We start from the raw sequence: 13,018 nt of genomic DNA, 5'->3' as shown, positions 1-13,018 counted from the left end.
TCCCTGCTTATTTTTTTTTAAATTGGTAAAAACATATTTCCGGTACTTCTCAATTTTAATATTGAACAAACTCATCCCTTTAAAAAGATCAGAGTAACTTAATTCTTGACAATTTTGAAAGTGAATAATTAATAACAATTGATCGAAACAATTAATATTTCTATCAATTATACGTGATTTTGATCTATTTAGTAATAAATTAAGTCCTCGTTATTCATATATTTCATTAATTTAGTTCTAGTTTTAAAAAAAAACAAAATTCAAAAAAATCTAAAAATTCAAAAATAAATTAGATAATATTTAGAATTATAGATAAGATGTTTAAATTTTAAAAGCTAATTTTATTATTATATTAATTAAAATTATATAAAATTGAAAAAAAATTATTAAAACTATGATTAAATATTCACTTGCAAAATTTGTCAAAACTTAAATTACTTGGATTTTTTTAAAACAAACTAGCAGTCATTTTATTTTTTTTTTAAAAAAAAAGTATAATGAAATGGCGAGACACTGGAATTTGTTTTCTTTTTAAAATTATCTTGTTTAGAGGCGGTGAGTGAATGAGAAGGCGATACGTGTTGGGTGGTGAAGAGCGGTGCAGATGAAGTGTAGGACCACTCTGGCTGTGTTGAAGTCGCATTGCTGTGTAAATGCGACCGAGTTCAAATAATGCCAAAACTCAACTTTTTGAAACCTTCATTTGCCTTTTCCATTTCCAACGATGGCGATGTTACATTTTCGCTGTCTTTTAGCTACAGCTTTTACCGACATTTTTGTTACTTGTAATTATCTTACGACCTACCTAGAATGATTATATTGATAATAATATGTTTTATAGGCAAGGTTTCAGCTCAAGGAAGTATATGAAATTTTGATGTTTCAAATTTATATTTTAATGGATTAATTTGATTTAAAATTAATTATTTAATTTAATATTCATAATAATATATTCTTTATATAATGATTGATACACTTGAGGGCTTGCATGGGAGCAAATCTGAAGTTGAAGACCAGTAATACGCAAATACCATAGGGATAAATCACAATATTATTTGAACCATTATCATATGAGGTAAAATTCTAGAAATTAATCTGATCATAGATGGCGTGATTAATGCTCCATACCCACATTGATGTTGATTGGAAACCATCAAGAAAAGGTTTATTAACCTCATTCAATCAAAGAGGTTTTTTTTTGTTTTTCTCGTAAGGCAGAATTTGGGTTAAATTCAATTGATGTAAATTTCTTGAAAAATAAAAAAGCATTTATTACAATTTCCATAACTATTACATATTGCGTCTCGACACAACCTTCTACTTCCATGAAAAGAGATTATTTTTGCATGGTGGAAAGTGCATGGTGGAAAGTGATGATGCATCTACCGCCCTGTTGATTTTTTTTTATGTGGATAATTTAACAGGTTGATTGCTTCCTCGGTGGACAAATTTGTGTAAAATACTCTACTTCTTTCACATTGTAACAATGTAATTTGTTTCCGTCCTTCGGTTGGTACACACAATTTTCATAATAAATTGGTGTGTACTAATTAAAATTTCAATTTATATTGATTGCACCGATTTGTTCTTCTTAATTTCGATATTATCGATTAAAATATTGTATATTGATTGGTATATAAATATTTTATATTTAAAATTTATATAATATCATTATATTGATATGTAGAAATATTTGTATATACATATATTAAATAATTTTTTAAAAAATATTTTGTCAATAGTGCATCCATCGGGAGATGCTAACTACCTTGCAGTCATTTTTGAGATTTGTTTATGCTTGTGTTAAAGGATAAAAAGTTTTACCTAATATTATTTTAGTTGAAATGGTAAGTTTAATATTTTTAAATTTTAATATTTTAAATTTAAATTTTATTATATGTAAATATCATATATATATATAAGTTCTTCTAAAATTTATTTTAATTTATATTTAAATATATTTTGATTTATAGTTATAAACTCGTAAAAATCAGAAAAAAAAATAGATCCCTTTTGTTACTCTTGATTCTTATGTGCACCAAACTTTTATTTTTATGCTGAAACCCTTAAATTAAAATCTATAATATATATTTATTAATAATTGTCGAGTGCAGTGACAAGGCACATTACACTTTTAATGGTAGAAGACGATTTGAACTTTGGAGGTGATATTGTTGAGAGGGGTAGTAGGGTGAAGACAAGATATTTTCATAAAATATATGGGCTGCGTCTATTTTTAACAAGGTATTTTTGATGAGACAGGTCTACTTTGAACAATGTATTTTTAAATTTGGGATAATCTTGGTTACCAAAATTTAAGAAAAAATAAGTTAAATTCTCAATTTGTATTACATATTATAATTATTTAACTTTATTTTTTACCTAATTAATATTTAGATATCATTTATACTTAGATATTACAATCATTGAACTTTGCTTTTACCAAATTAATATTTAAATATTATTTTGTATTAGTTTACCAAGTTAAACTAGAAATGTTACTAAATTTATCATAAAAATTTAAAATTATATAAAAGAAATCAAATTAAAGACACCTTTGAAAACTTTGGGGGGCCAAAGACAAATTTGTCTTTTTTTAGACACTAATTATAATATCAAAATAAAAAATTTTAAAACCTAAAGGGCCTTAAAGGAAATTTTATAAAATTTAGGGCGGCCGGGCCCATTGCTAACCCCTTAAATTAGCCTTTAAGGAACAACCACAAACTCCGAATATAAACTATAAAATGAACATACAAAATATCCCAAAAAATCCATAATATATAATATGCTTAAAACCTGAGAGTAAATTAGTAGATTATTTCAACTAATAATTTTGGGTTTTCTTTTGTTTCATTTTGATCTTTGAATATCTATTTTTTTACTTTAATACTTTTTTTTTCTCATTTTAGTACTTGAACTATTATATTCATCTTATTTTACTCTCAAAATTACTCATGCCTGAGACGTTCCATCTATCAACTTTTTTTTTACAACTTTTATTTATTAGGAGTAAATTGAAACAAAAAATAACAATTCAAATATTAAAATGAGACAAAAAATTAAGTATTAAAGTGAAAAAAAAATAGAGTTTAAAGGCCAAATTGTTACATAAACAATTTTCTTTTTAGACTATTACGAATGAATGATCCAAGAATGACTATTTATGTTGAATTTAATTTTATTTTTTCAGTTTAGCTCAATTGATATGGGTGTTGTTGTCAATGCAAGAGGATGTAGATTCGAGTGTGCTGAAGCACATTATCCTACTATTTACGAAGGGGAAGGGCTATGAATAGTTTTAAACTTTGTGTTAAAAAGAACAAATATGATCAAAATCTATAATTAAATTATTAAAATATATATATTTATCAAACTTCGTAGAACTACTAAGTACAATATTATTATTGGATACCTACAATCTTTGACTTTTCAAAGATGAATAGTGGCAGAAAGTTGGCACCGAAAGGCACCGAAAGTAGAAAGTAAGATTAGTTGGCATGGGATAATTGCAATTTTGGTCCCTAATTGTATAGGGACATTGCAAGTTGATCCTTAAACCTCAACTATAAATAGGCCTAACCATTTCTTACTTTCTTCATCCCACACTTGCCATTCTCTACTTAAGGCAATTGTTTTCTCTCCCTATTTGTAAACTTTCACTTGTATTTTTGGAGTGAAATATATTTGGTAGTGCCCAAGGACGTAGGCAAAATTTGCTGAACATCGTTAAAATTCTAGTGTTCTTTATTTTTTGTTCTGCATATTTTGCAAGTGTCATTGTAGTGATTTATTGTGCTATTAAATTACGATAGAGGGATATTCTGGCTAGGAAAGATCTGGTATGTAAGCGATCCTCGTGATCCACCTCTCTTTCCTGGGAATTGAACTTAGTGTGATTTTTCAGTACAATAATTTTACTCTTTCATACGCTTCCGCAAAACAATTGGTACCAGAGCCAGGTTCGTACTTGGGGAATACGACCGTTTACGGTACTATTCACGTATACAGTACTATTCACGTATACGGCACTATTCACGTATACGGTACTGTTCACGTATACAGTAGTTGGGATTGAGGAGAAAAATGGCAGCAGCATCGTCATCAGCAAGGACTACTGTGACAAATGCAAAATTTGAAGTAGAGAAATTTGACGGTACCAATAATTTTGGTATGTGGCAGTGTGAGATCCTGGATGTCTTATGTCAGCAAGAGCTGGATATAGCCCTTGAAGAAAAACCTGACAAGATGGATGACAAGGAGTGGGCCAAGATCAATAGACAGGCGTGTGGTACAATCCGCCTATGTTTGGCCAAAGAGCAGAAGTACTCCGTCATGAGGGAGACATCAGCGAAGAAGCTGTGGGATACATTGGAAGAAAAGTTTCTAACGAAAAGTCTTGAAAATAGGCTTTATATGAAAAAGAAACTTTTTCGGTTCACGTATGCACCCGGTATGTCGATGAATGACCATGTGAACTCATTCAATAAAATTTTAGCAGACTTGCTAAATTTGGATGAGAAATTTGAAGATGAAGACAAGGCATTATTGTTGTTGAATTCCCTTCCTGATGAATATGATCATCTTACCACCACATTGCTTCATGGGAAAGATTCAATCACATTTGATGCAGTCTGTAGTGCGTTGTATAGATCTGAGACTCGAAAGAAAGATAAAAGAGATCACAGAGATACAACTGCAGAAGTCTTAACAGTAAGAGGTCGTTCACACAGCAGCAAACCTGGTAGAAGGGGTAAGTCCAAAGGGAGACCCGCCAAAGATGAATGTGCCTTTTGTCGTGAGAAAGGGCATTGGAAAAAGAATTGTCCTAAGTTACAAAAGGGCAAGTCTATTTCTAATGCATGTGTAGCGGAGCATGATGAGGAGTCAGACTTTAGCTTGGTTGGCATGGCAATGGCATGTCAAACGGATGAGTGGATATTGGATTCGGGATGTACTTACCATATGTGTCCTAATAAGGACTGGTTTTCTAGTCTTGAAGAACTAGAAGGTGGAGTTGTTTTTATGGGCAATGATAGTGCCTGTAAGACAATGGGTGTAGGTACAATCAAATTGAAGAACCATGACGGCTCAATCCAAGTTCTGACAGATGTTCGCTATGTACCCAGCTTGAAGAAAAATCTCATCTCATTAGGGGCCCTAGAATCTAAAGGGCTCACAATCACTTTGAGAGATGGATTACTAAAGGTAGTAGCTGGGGTATTGACGGTGATGAAAGGCACTAGAAGAAATAACTTGTACTATTTAAATGGAAGTACAGTTATTGGATCAACATCAACAGCTTCTGCGAAAGATGTAGATTCAGAGGCTACCAGGTTATGGCATAGGCGATTGGGACATGCTGGTGAAAAAGCTTTGCAGACTTTGGCGAAGCAAGGCTTGTTGAAAGGTGCAAATTCTTGCAAATTGGAATTCTGTGAACATTGTGTTCTGGGCAAGCAGACGAGGGTAAAATTTGGTTCAGCAATTCACAATACGAAAGGAATTCTGGACTATGTTCACAGTGATGTGTGGGGACCTACCAAAGTGGCTTCTTTGGGAGGTATGCACTATTTTGTCACTTTTCTTGATGATTATTCAAGAAAAGTATGGGTGTATCTAATGAAAAGAAAAAATAAAGTTTTGGATGCATTTCTGAAGTGGAAGAAGATGGTGGAGACTCAGACAGGTCGAAAGGTCAAACGACTTCGATCAGATAATGGTACTGAGTACAAAAATGATCCATTTCTACAAGTATGTCAAGATGAGGGCATTGTGCGACACTTCACTGTTCGAGATACACCACAGCAGAATGGGGTGGCAGAACGTATGAATCGGACTATACTGGAGAAAGTTCGATGTATGTTGTCCAATGCTGGATTGGGCAAGGAATTTTGGGCTGAGGCAGTTACATATGCGTGCCATCTAATTAACCGATTGCCATCAGCTGCAATAAATGGAAAAACTCCTATGGAGATGTGGACTGGTAAACCTGCTACTGATTATGATTCTTTACATGTTTTTGGTTCCACTGCATATTATTATGTAAAAGAATCTAAGTTAGACCCAAGAGCAAAGAAAGTATTATTCATGGGTATAACTGGTGGTGTAAAAGGATACCGTCTCTGGTGTCCTGATACAAGGAAGATTGTTTTCAGTAGAGATGTAACTTTTGATGAATCAACCATGATGAAGAACGAGGATTCACAAAAGGATGACAAAATCAGTAGTACTTTGCAGCAGGTGGAGTTTGAAAAGGTTAATGATGATCCAGCTAATATTGAAAGAACAAATGATGAAGAAGTTTCGACCCAAGAACTTCTACAGCAACAAGATTCAATTGTATATAGGAGGCCAAGAAGAGAGATTCGTAAGCCTGCTCGCTTTGACGATATGGTGGCCTATGCACTTCCAATTGCAGATGATGATGTTCCTTCCACTTACACAGAAGCAATAAGTAACTCTGATGGTGTAAAGTGGAAGCAAGCTATGAATGAAGAATTGTAGTCTCTTCATAAAAATAGGACTTGGGAGTTGGTGAGACTGCCCAAGGGAAAGAAGGCAATTGGATGCAAATGGGTATATGCAAAGAAGGAAGGATTTCCTGGTAAAAATGAAATTCGATACAAGGCTAGATTGGTAGCAAAGGTTTACGCTCAGAAAGAAGGAATAGACTACAATGAAGTGTTTTCTCCAGTTGTGAAGCATTCGTCTATTCGGATTTTGCTAGCCTTGGTTGCGCAATATGATCTTGAACTAGTTCAGCTTGATGTGAAGACTGCGTTTTTACACAGTGATTTGGAAGAGGAAATCTATATGACTCAGCCAGATGGATTCAAGGTTGCTGGAAAAGAAAATTGGGTTTGCAAACTGACAAAGTCGCTTTATGGATTGAAGCAATCTCCGAGGCAGTGGTACAAGCGATTTGATCAGTTCATAAAAGGGCAAAGGTACACAAGAAGTAAATTTGATCATTGCGTGTATTTTCAGAAGCTACAAGAAGGAACTTTCATATACTTGCTCTTATATGTTGATGATATGCTAATAGCATCTAAGAGCAAAGTTGAGATTGAAAGATTGAAGACTCAACTCAATCTCGAGTTTGAGATGGAAGATCTAGGAGAAGCTAAAAAGATTCTCGGCATGGAAATATGTAGAGATAGAGCTCATGGCAGAGTTAGCTTGTCTCAGAAGCAGTATTTGAAGAAAGTACTACAGCAGTTTGGCATGAACGAGCAGACCAAACCTGTAAGTACCCCGTTGGCTTCTCATTTCAAGCTTTCTGCACAACTATCTCCTTCGACGAATACGGAACGAGAATACATGTTGCAAGTTCCGTATTCTAATGCAGTGGGTAGCTTGATGTATGCAATGGTGTGTACAAGACCCGACATTTCACAGGCAGTTAGTATAGTGAGCAGGTATATGCATAATCCTGGAAAAGGACATTGGCAAGCTGTGAAATGGATTCTACGGTATATTCAGAAGACCGTGGATGTTGGATTACTGTTCAAGCAGGATAATACACTTGGTAAAGGTGTTATTGGGTACGTTGATTCTGACTATGCCGGTGATTTGGACAAGCGAAGATCAACCACCGGTTATGTGTTTACACTTGCTGGAGGACCAATAAGTTGGAAGTCTACACTACAGTCTACAGTTGCATTGTCAACCACAGAAGCCGAATACATGGTTGTAACAGAGGCTGTAAAGGAGGCTATTTGGTTACAAGGTATGGCTAAAACCTTGGGGTTGGTTCAGGAGCATATTAACGTGTATTGTGATAGTCAAAGTGCTATTCATTTAGCAAAGAATCAAGTCTATCATGCACGTACAAAACATATCGACGTACGATTCCATTTTGTGCGGGAAATTATTGAAGAGGGGAAAATTTGTCTTCAGAAGATCAAGACTGCAGATAATCCCGCAGATATGATGACCAAGGTGGTAACAACAACCAAGTTCGAACATTGTTTGAACTTGATCAATATCCTGCAAGTTTAACAGTTGAAGAAGGCACTATCAAGTATTGTTGTCAAAGGTAGAAAGAATTGTGTGAAGATAAGATTATCCTAATCAAATCTTCAAGGTGGAGATTATTGGATACCTACAATCTTTGACTTTTCAAAGATGAATAGTGGCAGAAAGTTGGCACCGAAAGGCACCGAAAGTAGAAAGTAAGATTAGTTGGCATGGGATAATTGCAATTTTGGTCCCTAATTGTATAGGGACATTGCAAGTTGATCCTTAAACCTCAACTATAAATAGGCCTAACCATTTCTTACTTTCTTCATCCCACACTTGCCATTCTCTACTTAAGGCAATTGTTTTCTCTCCCTATTTGTAAACTTTCACTTGTATTTTTGGAGTGAAATATATTTGGTAGTGCCCGAGGACGTAGGCAAAATTTGCTGAACATCGTTAAAATTCTAGTGTTCTTTATTTTTTGTTCTGCATATTTTGCAAGTGTCATTGTAGTGATTTATTGTGCTATTAAATTACGATAGAGGGATATTCTGGCTAGGAAAGATCTGGTATGTAAGCGATCCTCGTGATCCACCTCTCTTTCCTGGGAATTGAACTTAGTGTGATTTTTCAGTACAATAATTTTACTCTTTCATACGCTTCCGCAAAACAATTATCAATGTCTGATCCCAATGCACTAGTTCAAAAGATCTATTTTAACTGTTGATCCCAATGACTAAAATCTATTACATTTAGGTTCTTGATCATTACTTCCTAAGGTTAAGACATTTTTTTCAATATGACTTTCATCGAAAGGTCAAGCTTTAAATATGTTTTCGTTTGATTGGTTATTTTAGGGGTTTTATTTCAAATACAATGAAGTATTTGTAACTCCTTTTCTTTTGATTGTTATGATTTACATATCAATTATTATTATTATTTTTTAAATTTTGGTAAATTAATCGGTTGATTTGGTATTTATTGATGAAAACTTTTAAGTAATTATGTACTTAATCACAAGCAACATCTTTAAGGTAACGTAATTAGTTTAACACTAATATTAATTATATCGAACGTGTATATTCTTTCGATAGAAAATAAAAAATAATTCTCATTTTTACACCAGTAAAATTTTCAACCTACATCGACTGTACCAATACGTACCAATTTCAATAAAAAAAAATATGCTTATTTGGGTGTGATACTAACTGTATATTGTAAAATTTTAGTAACATATATAGTTTTTGAGTTAATTGCATCAAGTATCTTAAATTATGGCTTTCATTTCAAATTAGTCTTTAAGCTTCAACACGTTCTAATTACATCCTCAAATTATCAGTGTTATATCAATAAGATCCTTCCGTTACTAAAATTGTTAACTTAACAATTAAATAAGACGTTAGATCTTATATGACATAATTTAAAATAAAAAGATTAAAGAAAAATGAATATCGTAAAAAACTTTGTTATGAGGTTTTTAAAGCTTTTACAGAAACTTGTCCACTCTCTCTCTCTCTCTTTTTTCGTTGTACTTTATTTTCAATTTTAAATTTTAAAAGTTATGCAACAACATTTTATTTTAAAATTTTTATTTTAAATTATGTCACATAAGATTTATATGTCATTTAATGGTTTCAATAATGAAAGGACCTTATTGATATAGCATCAATAGTTTGAGATGTAATTAGAACGTTTTGAAGTTTAGAGACTAATTTAGAATGAGTGTTATAATTTGAGGATGTCTGGTGCAATTAACTCATAATTTTTTCACTGTTAAAATGGAAAGACAGGTAAGCACTTTCCAGCCAAATAATATACTGTTGGAAATTCATTAATGGATTGGGAGCTAAGGGACAGAACAACAATTAATGAAAAGAACAATATAAAAGATAGGGTTGGTAAGGGGAAATAAACTAAAATGGATTGAGCTAAACCCAATAATTTGCTTTATAGAGGAAGGCTAGAGTTGGGATTGTGGTTTGAATCCGAGCTTAGGCGTTAATTAAAGAGTTAATAACAAAATTGTTATACTAATAATTAATTGATAAAACATATTAATTTTTTTCTTGTAATGATAAAAAAAAGTTGTAGTAAAAATAATAAGAGAAAAAATATATACTAGGAGTAAATGAGACATTGATATTTACAAATTATTCAAGTTCGACTTGAAAAAAAATTTGATTTGAATTCGATAATTATTAGATTAACCTCGAGTTGATGGTTGAGCTAAATTTGAGCACCATAATACTCAATTCAAGCAGTTTGTGAGTTTAATCAACATTTTCATTTTAATATATTTTTATATTATAAAATTATATTTTTACCTTTATCGTATAGAAAGATTTTAATATGAATGCGCTCGAGCTTAATTGAGCTTGAATATAAAAATTAATAAATGAGTTTAATAGACCTTGAGCTTGAGTAGCTCAATTATGTCTCGAGTTAAGTTTGAACTTATAAATTAATATTTGGTCATGTTCGAGTTGAATATTAAGCCATAATTTTCGAGTTGAGTTTGAACTCAAGCTTATTATTGTATAGATTTAGCTTGGCTCAATTAGACCCTCGTAAATAAATTTTATACATTATTGTTTGGACTAGATTGAACTAATCGTTTGGCTCAATTTATTTAATGGATTTAATTTTAATTATGAAGAAATTGGTTTTATATGCATCTCTTTTTAATTGATGTGATGTTTTGTTGAAGTCTGAATATTTAGGTTTCAGTTTAAAATATAAAGTTTTGAGAAAGAAAGTCATAATAAGATGGCCAAGAAAGTCTATGGTTGTTAAAGAAGATAAGCTGACTATGCTTTTTTTTGTAATAAAACCAAAAAGTGGCTTTCTAGATGTAATGGAACAAAGTTGCTGGGACCTACGCCTAGATAACTGTATCTCTCATTCAATTCGAGGCTTGTCTTGTATGTGTGAACTCACTCTTTCACTACTCTTCTTCCTCAACTTCAACTTCAACGATCAACCTTTTGTTTGACAAACCAAGTCCTTACTTGGTCTTAATTTGTCCACAAAATTCAATTTACATAAATAATTGCCATTCACGCTCCCAAAATTAAATTAATAAATGTCTTAGATTAAATTTATAATTGAGAATTAATTTTTTCATCTATAAAATTCATACTCAAGCATTACTTAAAAGATATCTAACTCTTTATTATTAATCTCAACAAACTTTAATAATATATTTAACTTAAAAATATCATATTTCGAGTTATATATGTATTTCAAAAACAAATATTAAATATATTCAATAGGAAAAAAAATGTTATCTTACTATAAATATTTTTATTTAATTTTTAAAACTTAATAGAAATATATCATTTAGTTAATTTATAATATATATTTTTAACAATAGGCAAATTTTGAGAAATATTAAGGGATTACATATTACCTTTCATATAATCCCATTAACTTGGACTGCGTCTGGGATTCATACTTGGAAGCTAGAAAAATCTGGCTAACCTTTTTGCTTTACTGTGCAGCTATAAGTACACCAAAGCTGAACCTGGAACCACACTCAGAGGTTTCAGCAAGCATTAAACATAAATTCCTGGCATCTTTTTTTTCTTTTCTAAAATATTTTCTCCGTTTCTTTATAATTATTTTAGTACTTTGGGCTGGCTTCTCCTTTTAATTCCATTTTCTTCTGGTAGGAAAAGGGACAGTTTTTTTGGGCAAACCCTGTTTCCTTTATCGAATTTTATTTTTCCCTCTGTTTTGAATCAGAATACAACGGATCAAGGAGAAGCAATGCAAGAAATCAATCATCCATATGGATTCAACGATGGTGCGAATATTGGGAATTCGGTATCACAGCTGATATTGTCAGGAGGCTCAAATACCTTAGATTCAATCTTCTCTCGTTGCGAGCCATCAATAGCGGCCGTCGGCACCAACTCTGTTTATGAGCCATTAGGCTCTTCAGTTTATCTTCGGCAGAGAGATCTCCTTCTAAAATTCTGTCAAGGAAACGCTTCATTTTCACGCAACTCCGTAGCGGATCAGCTTCGAAAGAGCCAAAACACCGCATCGACGAGCAACTGCGTCAGTCCTCAAAAGACGAAGCTGTACAGGGGCGTGAGGCAGAGACAGTGGGGTAAATGGGTGGCCGAAATTCGGCTCCCACAAAACAGAGTGCGGGTCTGGTTAGGCACTTACGAAACGCCCGAGACGGCAGCTTATGCATACGATCGTGCGGCGTATAAGCTCAGAGGGGAACATGCGAGGTTGAATTTCCCGAATCTGAAGGACCCAGCAAAGTTGGGTTTGGGGGATTGTGCTAGGTTGAACGCTTTGAAAAATGCGGTGGATGCTAAGATTCAAGCCATTTGTCAAAAGGTGAAAAGAGAGAGAGCTAAAAAGAATGCCAAGAAAGGCAACTCTGATCGTCCTGCTGCTTCTCCTGAAGCAAAGAATGATGTGAAGGTAATAGAACCATGTTCATCATCCTCATCGTTGGCTTTTAGTGACAATTTAAGCAACGGCTTGTTGTCACCACCTACAGTATCTGAGGATGGGTTTCGGAGATGTATGAATTCACCGTCGTCTGTCTCAAATGATTCTACAATGATGATGGCAGGGGGACCAAACTTTGAAGACTGTTCACTTGCAAGAATGCCATCTTTTGATGCTGAATTACTATGGGAGATTCTTGCTAATTAGCATCTCATCAATGTGTTTAGGATTTAGTAGTATTTTTGTCAAGGAACGGTTACTTTTGCCTTTGTTTTAGTATGAAAGGCATTAGATTTAGGAGATGAATAGTAAACGACTCTTTCTAAAATTTTGCAAGTAGCAGAAAATAAATATCCTTATTTACTGCTCTTCTAGTACTAAGAGACTTATATTGATGCAATTATTTTGTACAAATTGTTTTCAGATCAGTCTCATATCCTGTAAGTAGAATCAGCCACGCATGCTCTTTCTTGGCCAATGGTGGGTAAGCCACGAGAAAGAAATTGTGGTCCTCAGTCACCTCTACATCATTTATAAAAAAGATAGATGACTAATGATTTAGACCAGATAGTTGTACTGA

The 13,018-nt window shown here is 33.1% G+C and overlaps 1 protein-coding gene across 1 annotated transcript; it reads left to right on the top strand.

Moving 5' to 3' along the window:
• Positions 1 to 11,352: 11,352 nt before the first annotated feature.
• On the top strand, positions 11,353 to 12,861 carry LOC107947116 (ethylene-responsive transcription factor ERF061). The gene has a single exon (XM_016881677.2). The coding sequence runs from the start codon at positions 11,734 to 11,736 to the stop codon at positions 12,643 to 12,645; it is 912 nt and encodes a 303-aa protein (XP_016737166.1). The 5' UTR covers positions 11,353 to 11,733; the 3' UTR covers positions 12,646 to 12,861.
• Positions 12,862 to 13,018: the final 157 nt, after the last annotated feature.

Source organism: Gossypium hirsutum, chromosome A12, assembly GCF_007990345.1.
Source record: "Gossypium hirsutum isolate 1008001.06 chromosome A12, Gossypium_hirsutum_v2.1, whole genome shotgun sequence".
Lineage (NCBI taxonomy): Eukaryota > Viridiplantae > Streptophyta > Magnoliopsida > Malvales > Malvaceae > Gossypium > Gossypium hirsutum.
The sequence above is the reverse complement of the archived record's forward strand: the minus strand, read 5'-3'. Positions and strand labels throughout refer to the sequence as shown.

Coding starts and splice junctions, on each gene's coding strand:
- LOC107947116 (XM_016881677.2), top strand. CDS start 11,734: ATGCAAGAAATCAATCATCCATATGGATTCAACGATGGTGCGAATATT.